This window comes from Salmo salar, chromosome ssa20 (genome assembly GCF_905237065.1).
Source record: "Salmo salar chromosome ssa20, Ssal_v3.1, whole genome shotgun sequence".
Classification (NCBI taxonomy): domain Eukaryota; kingdom Metazoa; phylum Chordata; class Actinopteri; order Salmoniformes; family Salmonidae; genus Salmo; species Salmo salar.
Genome location: NC_059461.1, coordinates 29,273,208 through 29,285,652, shown reverse-complemented (window position 1 = coordinate 29,285,652; position 12,445 = coordinate 29,273,208). Strand labels below are relative to the sequence as shown.

Sequence of the window (12,445 nt, the reverse complement as noted above, 5' to 3'; positions counted from 1 at the left end):
AAAAACTTAAAGCCACAGTAGCAGATGGGTAACATTTAATTGTTGTGTACAAATAATCCTATCAATCATGTCATCAGAGTCCCATGCATCATCAGAGCTCTCTCACAGACATTCTCTCTCTGTCACGCTTTCTCCTCACACACCCACACCCGTTCCTTGTAACAACAACGCTCTGTCAAAGTCCCTCAGCGTGTTTGAGAGGATTTGATTGTCAAGGCTTTGCGCAGAATCACTGACAAAATAATTGGCTTCTGTCGAGTTCTGGTCTGATTCTTTCTTCTCCTGTCACTCAGGTCCAGATTACGCAGTCACTCCTACCCACATGGGTCGACAGAGCAACAAATCGGGGCTGGGTTGGGGTTAGGGTGTGTGGTTGAGAGGTCAGTCATCCTCTGTCCCCCCGGCCTCCATCGTCTCCATAATACCCTCCATCACCTCGGCCTTCCGCTTCTTCTTAGGAATGTCTAAGAGAAAGAGAGAAACAGGGACATCAGAGAACAGGTTTCTCAAAACATCAATCTGAAATGTATTACTGTATCTGTACGCTGGGTGTTACCATGGAAATGTTCTGCTGTTTTCCTGCGTAGCGTCTCCACAGTGTCTTCAGCGTCGGCCCACTCTAGAACCAGCCGCCGCCCATACAGATGGGTGCTGTGGCACAGTGCTGAGAACGCTTTCTACAGGGGACACAAGAAATAACAACACCGGTCAACACTACTGTACAGCAACAATACACATTTTAAAGGGGAAACAAGAAATAACACACACCGTGCTCATTCATCCTCACTCACCTTTGCATCCTGTTTGGTGAGGAAGTCTACAAAGCCAAACCCGCGGTGAGGACCCGTGCCGGTACCAGACGCTTTCTTTGGCAGGCGAACAGTCTTCAGCTCCCCAAACGTGCTGGAGGGGATATACATATTATCATCATAATTGAGTGATTAGAAATGCAATGTCTCAGTGAGAAAGCTCTGAGGATGTGTGTGAGTGTGTGTGTATATATATATATATATATACCAGAAGAGCTCTCGTATCTCCCTGACTGTGGCCTGGAAGGGGACATTGCGTACAAGGATCTTAGAGCTGGTCTGTTTCCTCTCTGCCTGCTTCTTACGAGACACTATTGCAGACCTATACAAAATAAACAAATACAAAAAAATTACAAAATACTCACGTATCTATAAGGTGTGGCATACAGCAGGTCAGCCACCAGGGGGAGACTCGTCGGGGCCTAGTGACAGACGGAGTATACATCACGAGGCGATGGCTCCATCTGCTGGACGTGCCAGGTCTCGACGGGCTCTCCGGCCAGGACTAATTGGGAACTGGTGAGTAATCATGGGCTGATTGCTCACCAGCTGTGCAAGGCCCATAAAGCAGCCAGAAGGGCAGCACATAAAGGAGAGCGGGGGAAGAAAGGACTCCCTAGTTGAGTACGGTTGCAGAGGTATGTGCAGGGAGTTCAGTTTTTGTGCCTGACAGGATACAGCAAGACCACGGAGCCCAGAAGACGCTATCCCGGAGGGTCTCATGGGGGAGACCTATCCTTTTCTTTTGTATTTATTTTTTGAATAAACACTCTTGAAACCAAGCTAATCATACTCTGTCCATGTTTGATCTGTGTAAACGTCTTGACCAAACCCTCTGGTCTGCCACAAAGGATAAACGCTGCATTGTGTCATCATAAGTGGCTTATACAGACCCCTTCCATTTTTCCACAATTTGTTACGTTACAGCCTTATTCTAAAATGTGTTAAGTAGAACATTATCCCTCATCAATCTACACACAATACCCCATAATGCCAAAGCAAAAACAGGTTTAGACATTTTTGCAAATGTATAAAAAAAAAAAAAAAAAAACATACCGCAATTACAAAAGTATTTAGACCCTTTGCCATGAGAATCGAAACTGAGCTCAGGTGCATCCTGTTTCCATTGACCATCCTTGAGATGTTTCTACAACTTGATTGGAGTCCACAGTTGATGCATGTCAGAGCAAAAACCATGCCATGAGGTCGAAGGAATTGTCCGTAGAGCTCAGAGACAGGATTGTGTTGACACACACATCTGGGGAAGGGTATCAAAACATTTTTGCAGCATTGAATGTCCCCAAGAACACAGTGGCCCCCATCAATCTTAAATGGAAGAAGTTTGGAACGACCAAAACTTTTTCTAGAGCTGGCCGTCAGGCCAAACTGAACAATCAGGGAAGAAGGTTCCTTGGTCAGGGAGGTGACCAAGAACCCAATGGTCAACTCTGATAGAACTCCAGAGTTCCTCTGTGGAGATGGGAGAACCTTCCAGAAGGACAATCATCTCTGCAGCACTCCACCAATCAGGTATTTATGGTAGAGTGGCCAGACGGAAGCCACTCTTCAGTAAAAGGCACATAACAGCCCACTTGGAGTTTGCCAAAAGGCACCTAAAGGACTCAGACCATGAGAAACAAGATTCTCTGGTCTGATGAAACCAAGATTGTACTCTTTGGCCTGAATGCCAAGCATCACATCTGGAAGAAACCTGGCACCATCCCTACAGTGAAGCATGGTGGTGGCAGCATCATGCTGTGGGGATGTTTTTCAGCAGCAGAGACTGGGAGTCTAGTCAGGATCAAGGGAAAGATGAATGGAGCAAAGTACAGAGAGATCCTTGATGAAAACCTGCTCCAGAGCGCTCAGGACCTCAGACTTAGGCAAAGGTTCACCTTCCGACTGGACAACGACCCTAAGCACACAGCCAAGGCAACGCAAGAGTGGCTTCGGGACAAGTCTCTGAATGTCCTTAAGTGGCCCAGCCAGAGTCCGGACTTGAACCCGATCAAACAACTCTGGAGTAGAGGTCGACCGATTATGATTTTTCAACGCCGATGCCTGTTATTGGAGGACCGAAAAAAGCCAATACCGATTAATCGGCCGATTTTTTTATTTATTTATTTATTTGTAATAATGACAATTACAACAATACTGAATGAACACTTATTTTAACTTAATATAATACATCAATAAAATCAATTTAGCCTCAAATAATGACACGTTTAATTTGGTTTAAATAATGCAAAAACAAAGTGTTGGAGAAGAAAGTAAAAGTGCAATATGTGCCATGTAAGAAAGCTAACGTTTAAGTTCCTTGCTCAGAACATGAGAACATATGAAAGCTGGTGGTTCCTTTTAACATGAGTCTTCAATATTCCCAGGTAAGAAGTTTTAGGTTGCAGTTATTAAAGGACTATTTCTCTCTATACGATTTGTATTTCATATACCTTTGACTATTGGATGTTCTTATAGGCACTTTAGTATTGCCAGTGTAACAGTATAGCTTCCGTCCCTCTCCTCGCTCCTACCTGGGCTCGAACCAGGAACACATCGACAACAGCCACACCCTCGAAGCAGCGTTACCCATGTAGAGCAAGGGGAACAACTACTCCAAGTCTCAGAGCGAGTGACGTTTGAAACGCTATTAGCGCGCACCCGGCTAACTAGCTAGCCATTTCACATCGGTTACACCAGCCTAATCTTGGGAGTTGACAGGCTTGAAGTCATAAACAGCGCAATGCTTGAAGCATTGCGAAGGGCTGCTGGCAAATGCACGAAAGTGCTGTTTGAATGAACGCTTACGAGCCTGCTGCTGCCTACCATCGCTCAGTCAGACTGCTTTATCAAATCATAGACTTAATTATAACATAACACACAGAAATACGAGCCTTAGGTCATTAATATGGTAGAATCTGGAAACTATCATCTCAAACAAAAAGTTTTTCCTGTCAGTGAAAGACGGAACCGTTCCATATTTTATCTAATGGGTGGCATCCATAAGTCTAAATATTCCTGTTACATTGCACAACCTTCAATGTTGTCATAATTAGGTAAAATTCTGGTAAATTAATTCGCAACGAGCAAGGCGGCCCAAACTGTTGCATATACCCTGACTCTGCGTGCAATGAACGCAAAATGACACAATTTCACCTGGTTAATATTGCCTGCTAACCTGGATTTCCTTTAGCTAAATATGCAGGTTTAAAAATATATACTTCTGTGTATTGATTTTAAGAAAGGCATTGATGTTCATGGTTAGGTACAGTCGTGCAACGATTGTGCTTTTTTCACAAATGCGCTTTTGTTAAATCATCCCCGTTTGGCGAAGTCGGCTGTCTTTATTAGGAAGAAATAGTCTTCACAGTTCACAACGAGCCAGGCGGCCCAAACTGCTGCATATACCCTGACTCTGTTTGCAAGAGAAGTGACACATTTTCCCTAGTTAAAAGAAATTCATCTTAGCAGGCAATATTAACTAAATATGCAGGTTTAAAAATATATACTTGTGTATTGATTTTAAGAAAGGCATTGATGTTTATGGTTGGAGCAACGTGTACCTAAGCGATTATATGCAACGCAGGACAGGCTAGATAAACTAGTAATATCAATCAATCATGTGTAGTTAACTAGTGATTATGATTGATTGACTGAGTTATAAGATAAGTTTAATGCTAGCAAGCAACTTAGCTTGGCTTCTTACTGCATTCGCGTAACAGGCAGGCTCCTCGTGGAGTGCAATGTAAAGCAGGTGGTTAGAGCGTTGGACTAGTTAACCGTAAGGTTGCAAGATTGAATCCCTGAGCTGACAAGGTAAAAATCTGTCGTTCTGCCCCTGAACAAGGCAGTTAACCCACCGTTCCTAGGCCGTCATTGAAAATAATGTGTTCTTAACTGACTTGCCTAGTTTAATAAAAAGGTAAAATAAAAAAGGGGCTTTACTATTCTTAAATCGGCCATTCCGATTAATCGGTCGACCTCTACTCTGGAGAGACCTGAAAATAGCTGTGCAGCGACAATCCCCATTCAACCTGACAGAACTTGAGGATCTGCAGAGAAGAATGGGAGAAACTTTGCAGGTGTGCCAAGCATGTAGCATTATACCCAAGAGGACTCGAGGCTGTAATCGCTGCCAAAGGTGCTGAAACACAGTTCTGAGTAAAGGGTCTGAATACTTACGTAAATGTTACATTCCAGTATTTCATTTTTAATAGATTTTCTCAAAATGTCAACCTGTTTTTGGTTTGTCATTACGGGGTATTTTTTTATTTTCCTTTTATTTAACTAGGCAAGTCAGTTAAGAACAAATTCTTATTTACAATGACAGCCTAGGAACTGCCTTGTTCAGGGGCAGAACAACAGATTGGTACCTTGTCAGTTCGGGGATTCGATCTTGCAACCTTTCGGTCACTAGTCCAACACTCTATTCCCTGTAGAGGGATTTTTTTCTCCCATTCAATTCAGAAAAAGGCTATACCGTAACCAAATGTGGGAAAAATCAAGGGGTTTGAATACTTTCGAATGGACTGTAATTACTCCTATCAGTTTGTTGTTAATTAAATGTAACCATGGTTAGTGTGATGGAGTGACTCACTTGGTGGCTCTCTCAGACACTTTCAACTCCAACTGGTGGTCATCCACACTGCAGTGCTGAGAGAAAGAAGAGAGATGGGGGATGAGAGAAACAAAGAGGTGTGAGGTCAGTATCTATAGGTGTAGAGGTTAAAGGTTAAGGATCAGGGCTAGGGTCAATACCTGAAGCTGCCTTATGGCCTTCTCTGCTGCCTTCTGCGTCCGATAGGTGACAAAGCCATACCCCATGGACAACAGCTGACCTACAGGGACAAAACAGCACAGACATTACTGAACCTCACAAATGTTCAATTTATGCTTGATCCGAAAATGTGGTCGGAGACTGACGCAATTGCGGAGCCTCCGGAGGCACGCAGAGGCCAAATTGAGCTCCGTTTCACATTGCTGTGCACCTCCCAAATGTATGTAACAAGACGGAGGGCTCTGTATAGCTCCGCATTGAAATGATTTAATTGACAGTAGGTGGGGGCGGGAGGTCCTGTATAAACACAAACTCAAGCCCTTGACAACTTCCTTCACAACAGCTCTGCGCTGCTCTGCAAATCACAAGAAGTATCAACGCCCCGACTTCTGCAGAGGCCGTATAACCATAAATGCTGCACTGCCAATGCAGACGTGGGATTGGCCACGCAGCGCCTTTAAAATGTCATGTTCAGTACCGGTCTTGTCTTTTTTCTTGGAGATGGTGCAGGTCTTCAATGTGCCACATTTGGAGAAGGTCTATAGAAAGACACAAACCAAAAACATGAGACATTCAACAAAACTTCCGACCTAACTGCATCCTCTAACTATGCATCACTCATCGTCTATTCCTCATCATCTAACGCTAACCCTACCTCACGCAATGTCTCCTCTGTTGTGGTGAAGTTGAGGTTCTTGATGAAGAGGGTGGATCCCAGTGCTTCCTCCTCCTCCTCCTCCTCCTCCTCTTCCTCCTGTGCTGAGGTTTTGGTGGTGGGCTCCGGATCTGGTGTAAGTGTCTTGCTAGGCATGGCTGCTGAGAATACTCCCGTAGGGGCCCACTCCAAATATAGGGGGACATGCTGGAACTAGAGAGTGAGGCAGGCAGAGGGAGAGAGAGGCAGTATATGTTACAGTATACTCCCCTGAACGGGACCATGGTCTTCCTCAGACAGCGTTCTATTTTTACATTATATAGGCCACATTTGTATGGAACGAATACACACACACACACACACACACACACACACACACACCTTGCTGTATGCCAGTCTAGTGAAGGCTTGTTTGGCCTCAGTTGGTTCCAGGTATTCTATGATGGCAGTCAAGCCTGCAGGCGGCAGCAGCACTCTACCCAGGGTGCCATGCGGCGAGAACAGTTCCTCCAGGTTCTCCACCGTCACTCCCGCTGGAAGATTCTTCACCAGGAACACAGACATGCTACGAGGCCCTGCTGCCTAAACACACAGACACAAATAACCAGAATCCAAAATTATAACTTTAAATAATGTTCTAAACTTTATATAATGTTATGTTCTTTATGCACGGTTAGCACATCCTAGAGAGTGTTTTACAACATACCTGACTGAAGGAGTCCAGACAAACGTGGTTGTCCAACAGGAACTGTCGAGTCTCCTGGACAATTTGAGTCTCTCCTAAAGCCATCCTCACTGCTACACTCCCCTTAGACTCCTGAGAGAGAATCACATCATTAAAGAGGATGGGGGAAAGGTGTATTCGGTGGTAAGGGGAGACGGGTGAAAGGGGCCGAGGAGACGGGAGAGTAGAACTCACATGGTCCAGGACTTGGCTCTTGGTGGTGTTGTATTTTTCAGCGATAGCATCTGCAACAGCACTGGTACCCAGAAACAGGGTGTTCCAGTTATGGGAGCTGTAGAGGGACAAACATCACAATGTGAACAAACACAAAAAGGCAATAAGATTACTGGACAATTCCAGTACTGGGTTGTAAACATAAACTTGTACAATTTAGAGATATTTTAAACTAAGGAGAGATGTCTTTAGACTGTAACTGACCTGGTACTACTGGCTTTATTCTTGGCATCTTTCTGCCGTTTGTAGGAGGAGGAGCCTGGGCCAGAGTGGGCGGAGTCAGCCTTTTCCTTCTTCAGAGTGGATGGAAGCAGGTGCAGCATCCTGCCCTGAGAGAGAGAGAGATGGGGGTATAGAAGATGAGAGGTTAGATGTTACAGGTTAAAGGTCAGAAACACAGGATGGGTAAGGGTGTGAGATTAGTACCTGGAATATGTGTCCATCTAGCTGAGCCAGTGCTGTCACTGCATTCTCAGGGATCATGTAAGAGACGAAGGCATATCCTTTAGGCTTCTTGGTCAGATTGTCAATGGGGAAAACCACTTCAGCCAGAGGACCTGTAACACAGGCTGAGGGGTCAGGGGTGTGTGTGTGAACTCCCGTTCAGTGCAGGTATACAGTGTGTGTGTGTGTGTGTGTGTGTGTGTGCGCACCGTGCTTGGAGAATAGGTCTTGGAGCTCCTCTTCTGTACAAGTGTAGGGCAGGTTCCTTATGAAGAGTCTTCCTGACTCTGCAACATCTTCCTCTTCCTCATCGTCCTTCAGCTCCCTGGTGAAGCTCCTCTCGCTCCCTTTCTCCCGCCTCACTGCGCGCCCCTCACCCTTCACACTCGTCCGAAAAACCTCAATATAGCGCCCCCCTTAGGACAAACAAACACAATACATGTCTATATTCTCAGTGAGGTCACCAACATGCACACACACAACAGTCTGATTCTCACCCATGTAATCTTTGTTCTTCTTCAGAGCCTTTTCAACCTCCTCTTCTGACCGCATGTCCACATATATATATCCGGTTTTGTTGCCAGTGGCATTCTTGATGATTCGAATGGCTGCAGGCTTCAGAGGAGTCATGAACTCTCGTACTTGTTGCTGTTGATTTCATACATTAACAACCCAAGAAGTCATACATAAACAAACAACTGCATCATAATAGAAGGACACATCTCCGTTTTCCCACTCATCTGAACTCATCACACCCCCATGCCATGCCCAAACACCCAAACACTTACCTCTTTGACATTGAAGGGACATCCTCTCAGTTTCACTGTGAACTCAGGAGTGGGCTCAGTCTGTGGAACACAAGAGAGATACACACACACACACACACACACACACACACACACACACACACACACACACACACACACACACACACACACACACACACACACACACACACACACATTACCAAAGGGAATAAGGCAATGAAAACCCTCAACCCTAATTGCACTGTCAGAATGCTACACCATTATGCTGTTTTAATCAAACTGATGGAGGTTAGCAGTTAAGGTTGGATTTGAGGTCAAATATACAATCCCAAAGTTTGAGGGTCAGTGGTGCCCGTCAAGTGCTAGGGGTTAAAGGTTAGGAGTCTGCCCTACCTCCTGCTGTTTGCCAGGCTTGCTAGGTTTGCCCTGGCTTTGATCCAGTGAAGAGGCTGGTGCAGTGGCCCTCTGGATACAGTCTCTGTCCCTACTCCCATAGGCACCATCTGTCTGCTGCACAGCGGCAGGCTCGTCTTCCGCATCTTCATCGTCATTGTTCTCCTCCACAGCAGCACCCTCTGTCTGTGCCACTTTGGAGCGCAGGTACTCCATATCAGACAGGCCAGACTTCAGAGCCTCCTTATCAGCACCTGACAGTGAAAACACACCGTTTACACACACAGATCCTTACCGGCATCTGTCAAGACAAAGGGTCTATGTAGGCATGTGTACCTACCCTGATCTTCCTCCTCCTCCTCCACATCCTCCTCATCTGACTCGTCAAAGTTAAGGTAATCATCAGAGGCAGGCTTCTTCTCCTGACTCCTCCCCTGTCCGGTCTCGGGGGCTGCTGATTGGGGTAGAGTGTCGTTGGCCCAGGTAGACACCTGGTTGCGGTTCTGATGCACCGACACAAACTCCTGGAAACCCTCGTCATCCTCCAGCTGACACACACAGACACACAAGTTTAAACAGAAACAATATTAAACAGAGCACCAGAACGTCAAGGAAGACAATAATTGTCAACATTTCAGGCATTTGCGTTATCTTACACGCCATCCATAGTGTATTTCCTCTGCCAGGCAGACAAGGACTTACTTTGCCTAGAATACTGGGGGATTCCTTTTTCTTCTTCTCCTGGTGGAAAAAAACACACAAGAGAAAAATTTAAGAATAGATATGATCTCTCACAACAATTCAGCACAAAATACATCATAGTAAATACCCTGTTATTATGGTACATCAACACCCAATATAATAACTCCCCAATGTTACCCAGGACCCTGTGTCTAGACATGACCTGAAGATGAAGGGAACATCCCATGGTGTGAAGCATTCAAAAACATCAAACACTTGACTGCAGCCCTATCCTTATACTGTACCTTGTTATTCTCCCTGGGGGCTGTGGCTGGGCCACGGGAGTGTTTACTCCAGGCTCTGGCCTTAGTGGGGTCCCCAAACGACTTGCACATCTCCACCTGGGCAAAAGCACAACACACACTATCAGAGAAGACAATGGCACTATGTGTCAACCAGGCTAGCGAATCCAATTTGGCATACAATCTGTGGTTGACTAGCTGCCTATCTCACCACTACTCAGGAGTATGGGTGGCTAACTGTCTCACCGTTACTCTGGACGTGTCCACAAAGCTTTTATTGAAATGCTTCAGCGCCTTGTCCGCATGCTCCTCAGTCTTGAAGCCCACAAATCCGAACTTGCGGAACTTGCCCTCCTTGGTGAACTTCAGGCCGCAGTCTGTCAAGGTTCCGAAGGCGGCAAACATCTCCTTGAACCGCTCCTCCTTCATCTGCAGGCAAAGCTCGTCATTAGTAACCTAAACTCAGTTTAACAAACCCTGAATAACAAATCAACCCAGACCTAGCCACTACTCCATCGGCACTTGTGGAGAAAAAATCTAAGAGGATTGATAACTCCACTTGGCCTATCAGCAGGCAAGATGGAGCTACCACTTCAGACATAGTTACATATATTATTATATCCTTTCAGATACCCAAGTGCCTAAGAGGGTAGGGGCTAGAAGTTAATTTTGAACTAAGGGTAAATGTAAACGCGGTCATTAACTAAACTTAGGTTTAGTAAATTCAGTCACAAACGTAAGCCAAACTCATCTCCAGTTTACCACACATTAGCCCCTGTAATTCAACGAAATAGTAGATACAATTATTTGCTGTGTAGTTTTAGCCCTTTACGTTTAGCTTAGATCTGTAACGTTAGCTACATTCCATCTGAACCAGTACCATAAATTCAATATCCCATTAACCCGATCTGCAAACGTAATAATGACAAAATACGTTCGGTACTCAAAACATTGACTTTCGCTATTACGGTATGTACATCAACAAAATGTATGTATAAAAAGTTTAGTTTTTGACCAAGTGCGCAAATCACTCATTAATGCCACGCAGGTCGGCTGATCCAGCAGCAGTACAGTAACCCGAAAAATCATTGATATTTAAATTATACATTTTTTTGGAAGTACATACGACAGTTGCTATGCGAAATACCTAACGTATTTGAACATTATCAAGTTTGCAGAGCTTATTATTGGGTCTTTGAATTAAAGGATCCTGGGCGTCAGAAAAGATCTCATCATATTCGTCTTCTCAAGCCCAGAAACTGGTTCAAACTCCATCCAACAACACATTCTAACATAACTTACCCCGTTTGGAAGGTTTTTGACGATTAATCTCGACATTTTTGGAAACCTATATCCCGTCTAAACACTGAAATAAAGGGGAATATAAATGTCAACAACAAACACGCGTGGACGTCTGTCTTGGTGGGCATTGGTAACCTGGAAACATTTTGCAGAATAATATGGAATCACTTCCGTGTCAATTACAAAGAACCTTCAGTCTTCAAAATAAAAGTCCTTACCGAAAGATGTGTGCGGTACATTGGCATTAATAGCTTGAATTCACATCACTGGCTGTCCGTGGGCAACAGTGGGCTACATTACGTATTTTTCATGCAATATACCACAACAAATGACATAATTTATTTGAATCCTGGACCCTCAGATTGAAAGTCTTTAGCTCTACCGACAGGGGGGCGCCAGCGCCATCTGGGCGCGCGTGTAGAAAGGATATTTTCTGTTTAACCGAGAACAAACATGACCGGGTTGTCATGTCGGTAGTATTGGGCTACTTTGAAAACGTATTGGTCGCGGGATGAGTGTCAGTTTTTGGTCTCGGGCGCTGCGCGAGTGGAAATTTGAAATGGAAATTATGGAACTCCCTCACATACTTCTGTTATGGGGAAAAGTCCACAATGAAACTGACAGTAAATGTGGAAAATTATACATTTGCATCTGTTGGCCATCAAGTAGACTATTTCTATGCAATTGTAGGCTACTCTAGCCTACCATTTGATACAATAAATGTTGAAATGAAGATATGATTAGTCCTTGCAAATCCATTTGTGCCACTTGTGTAGCCTACCCAGAGGAGCTTGCAAACGAATTTAATAAATAACCTATAACTTCAGTTTGTTGTTATAGCCTTGTGTTATTATGCAATTATTAAAGGCCATGGCTAATTACATTTAAAGTTATCAATTGAGATCATGGTCACAGCTGGAGCTCTGTCCTAATTGCCGATCAGCTGTTAGAATGCATTAGATTGATGGTAAAAATCAGTTATATTTGGCTACAGGTAAAAAATAAACACTGTGTTGTTGACAATCACATTCAGTTCATATCCAAATAATTAATATTTGATTGAGTGATTTAAATTATGACCCCATCCTCAGTAGCCTATTCGAGCAGGCTATTTGGCAACACAAGCGCATCTTACCTCGAAATAGCTTTGCTATTAATGTTGAATAAATTAGTCCGTAAATTTGCGAAATCGTTCAGTCTAGATCTTACCTACATCTTGCCTAGGCTACCTGAAATTAGACGTAGACCTATCAGGGGCTATAGGCTACCTGTATCTAGCAAAGCAAACCATGGCAAAGTTTAATTACACAATCATAAACACAGATTTTAGTCAGCCTATGCCTATTAAAATGACAAGTCA

The 12,445-nt window shown here is 44.3% G+C and overlaps 1 protein-coding gene across 1 annotated transcript; it reads right to left on the bottom strand.

Moving 5' to 3' along the window:
• Positions 1-18: 18 nt before the first annotated feature.
• rbm19 (RNA binding motif protein 19) lies at positions 19-11,206 on the bottom strand. Its single transcript, NM_001140504.1, is given in 22 exon segments — positions 19-464; positions 557-677; positions 792-903; positions 1,018-1,131; positions 5,404-5,459; positions 5,565-5,644; positions 6,062-6,122; positions 6,239-6,451; positions 6,620-6,820; positions 6,945-7,055; positions 7,158-7,254; positions 7,401-7,525; positions 7,623-7,753; positions 7,850-8,056; positions 8,138-8,288; positions 8,429-8,488; positions 8,801-9,054; positions 9,141-9,348; positions 9,503-9,541; positions 9,787-9,882; positions 10,030-10,212; positions 11,086-11,206. Coding segments are annotated over 22 exon segments (2,739 nt in total). The 5' UTR covers positions 11,122-11,206; the 3' UTR covers positions 19-381.
• Positions 11,207-12,445: the final 1,239 nt, after the last annotated feature.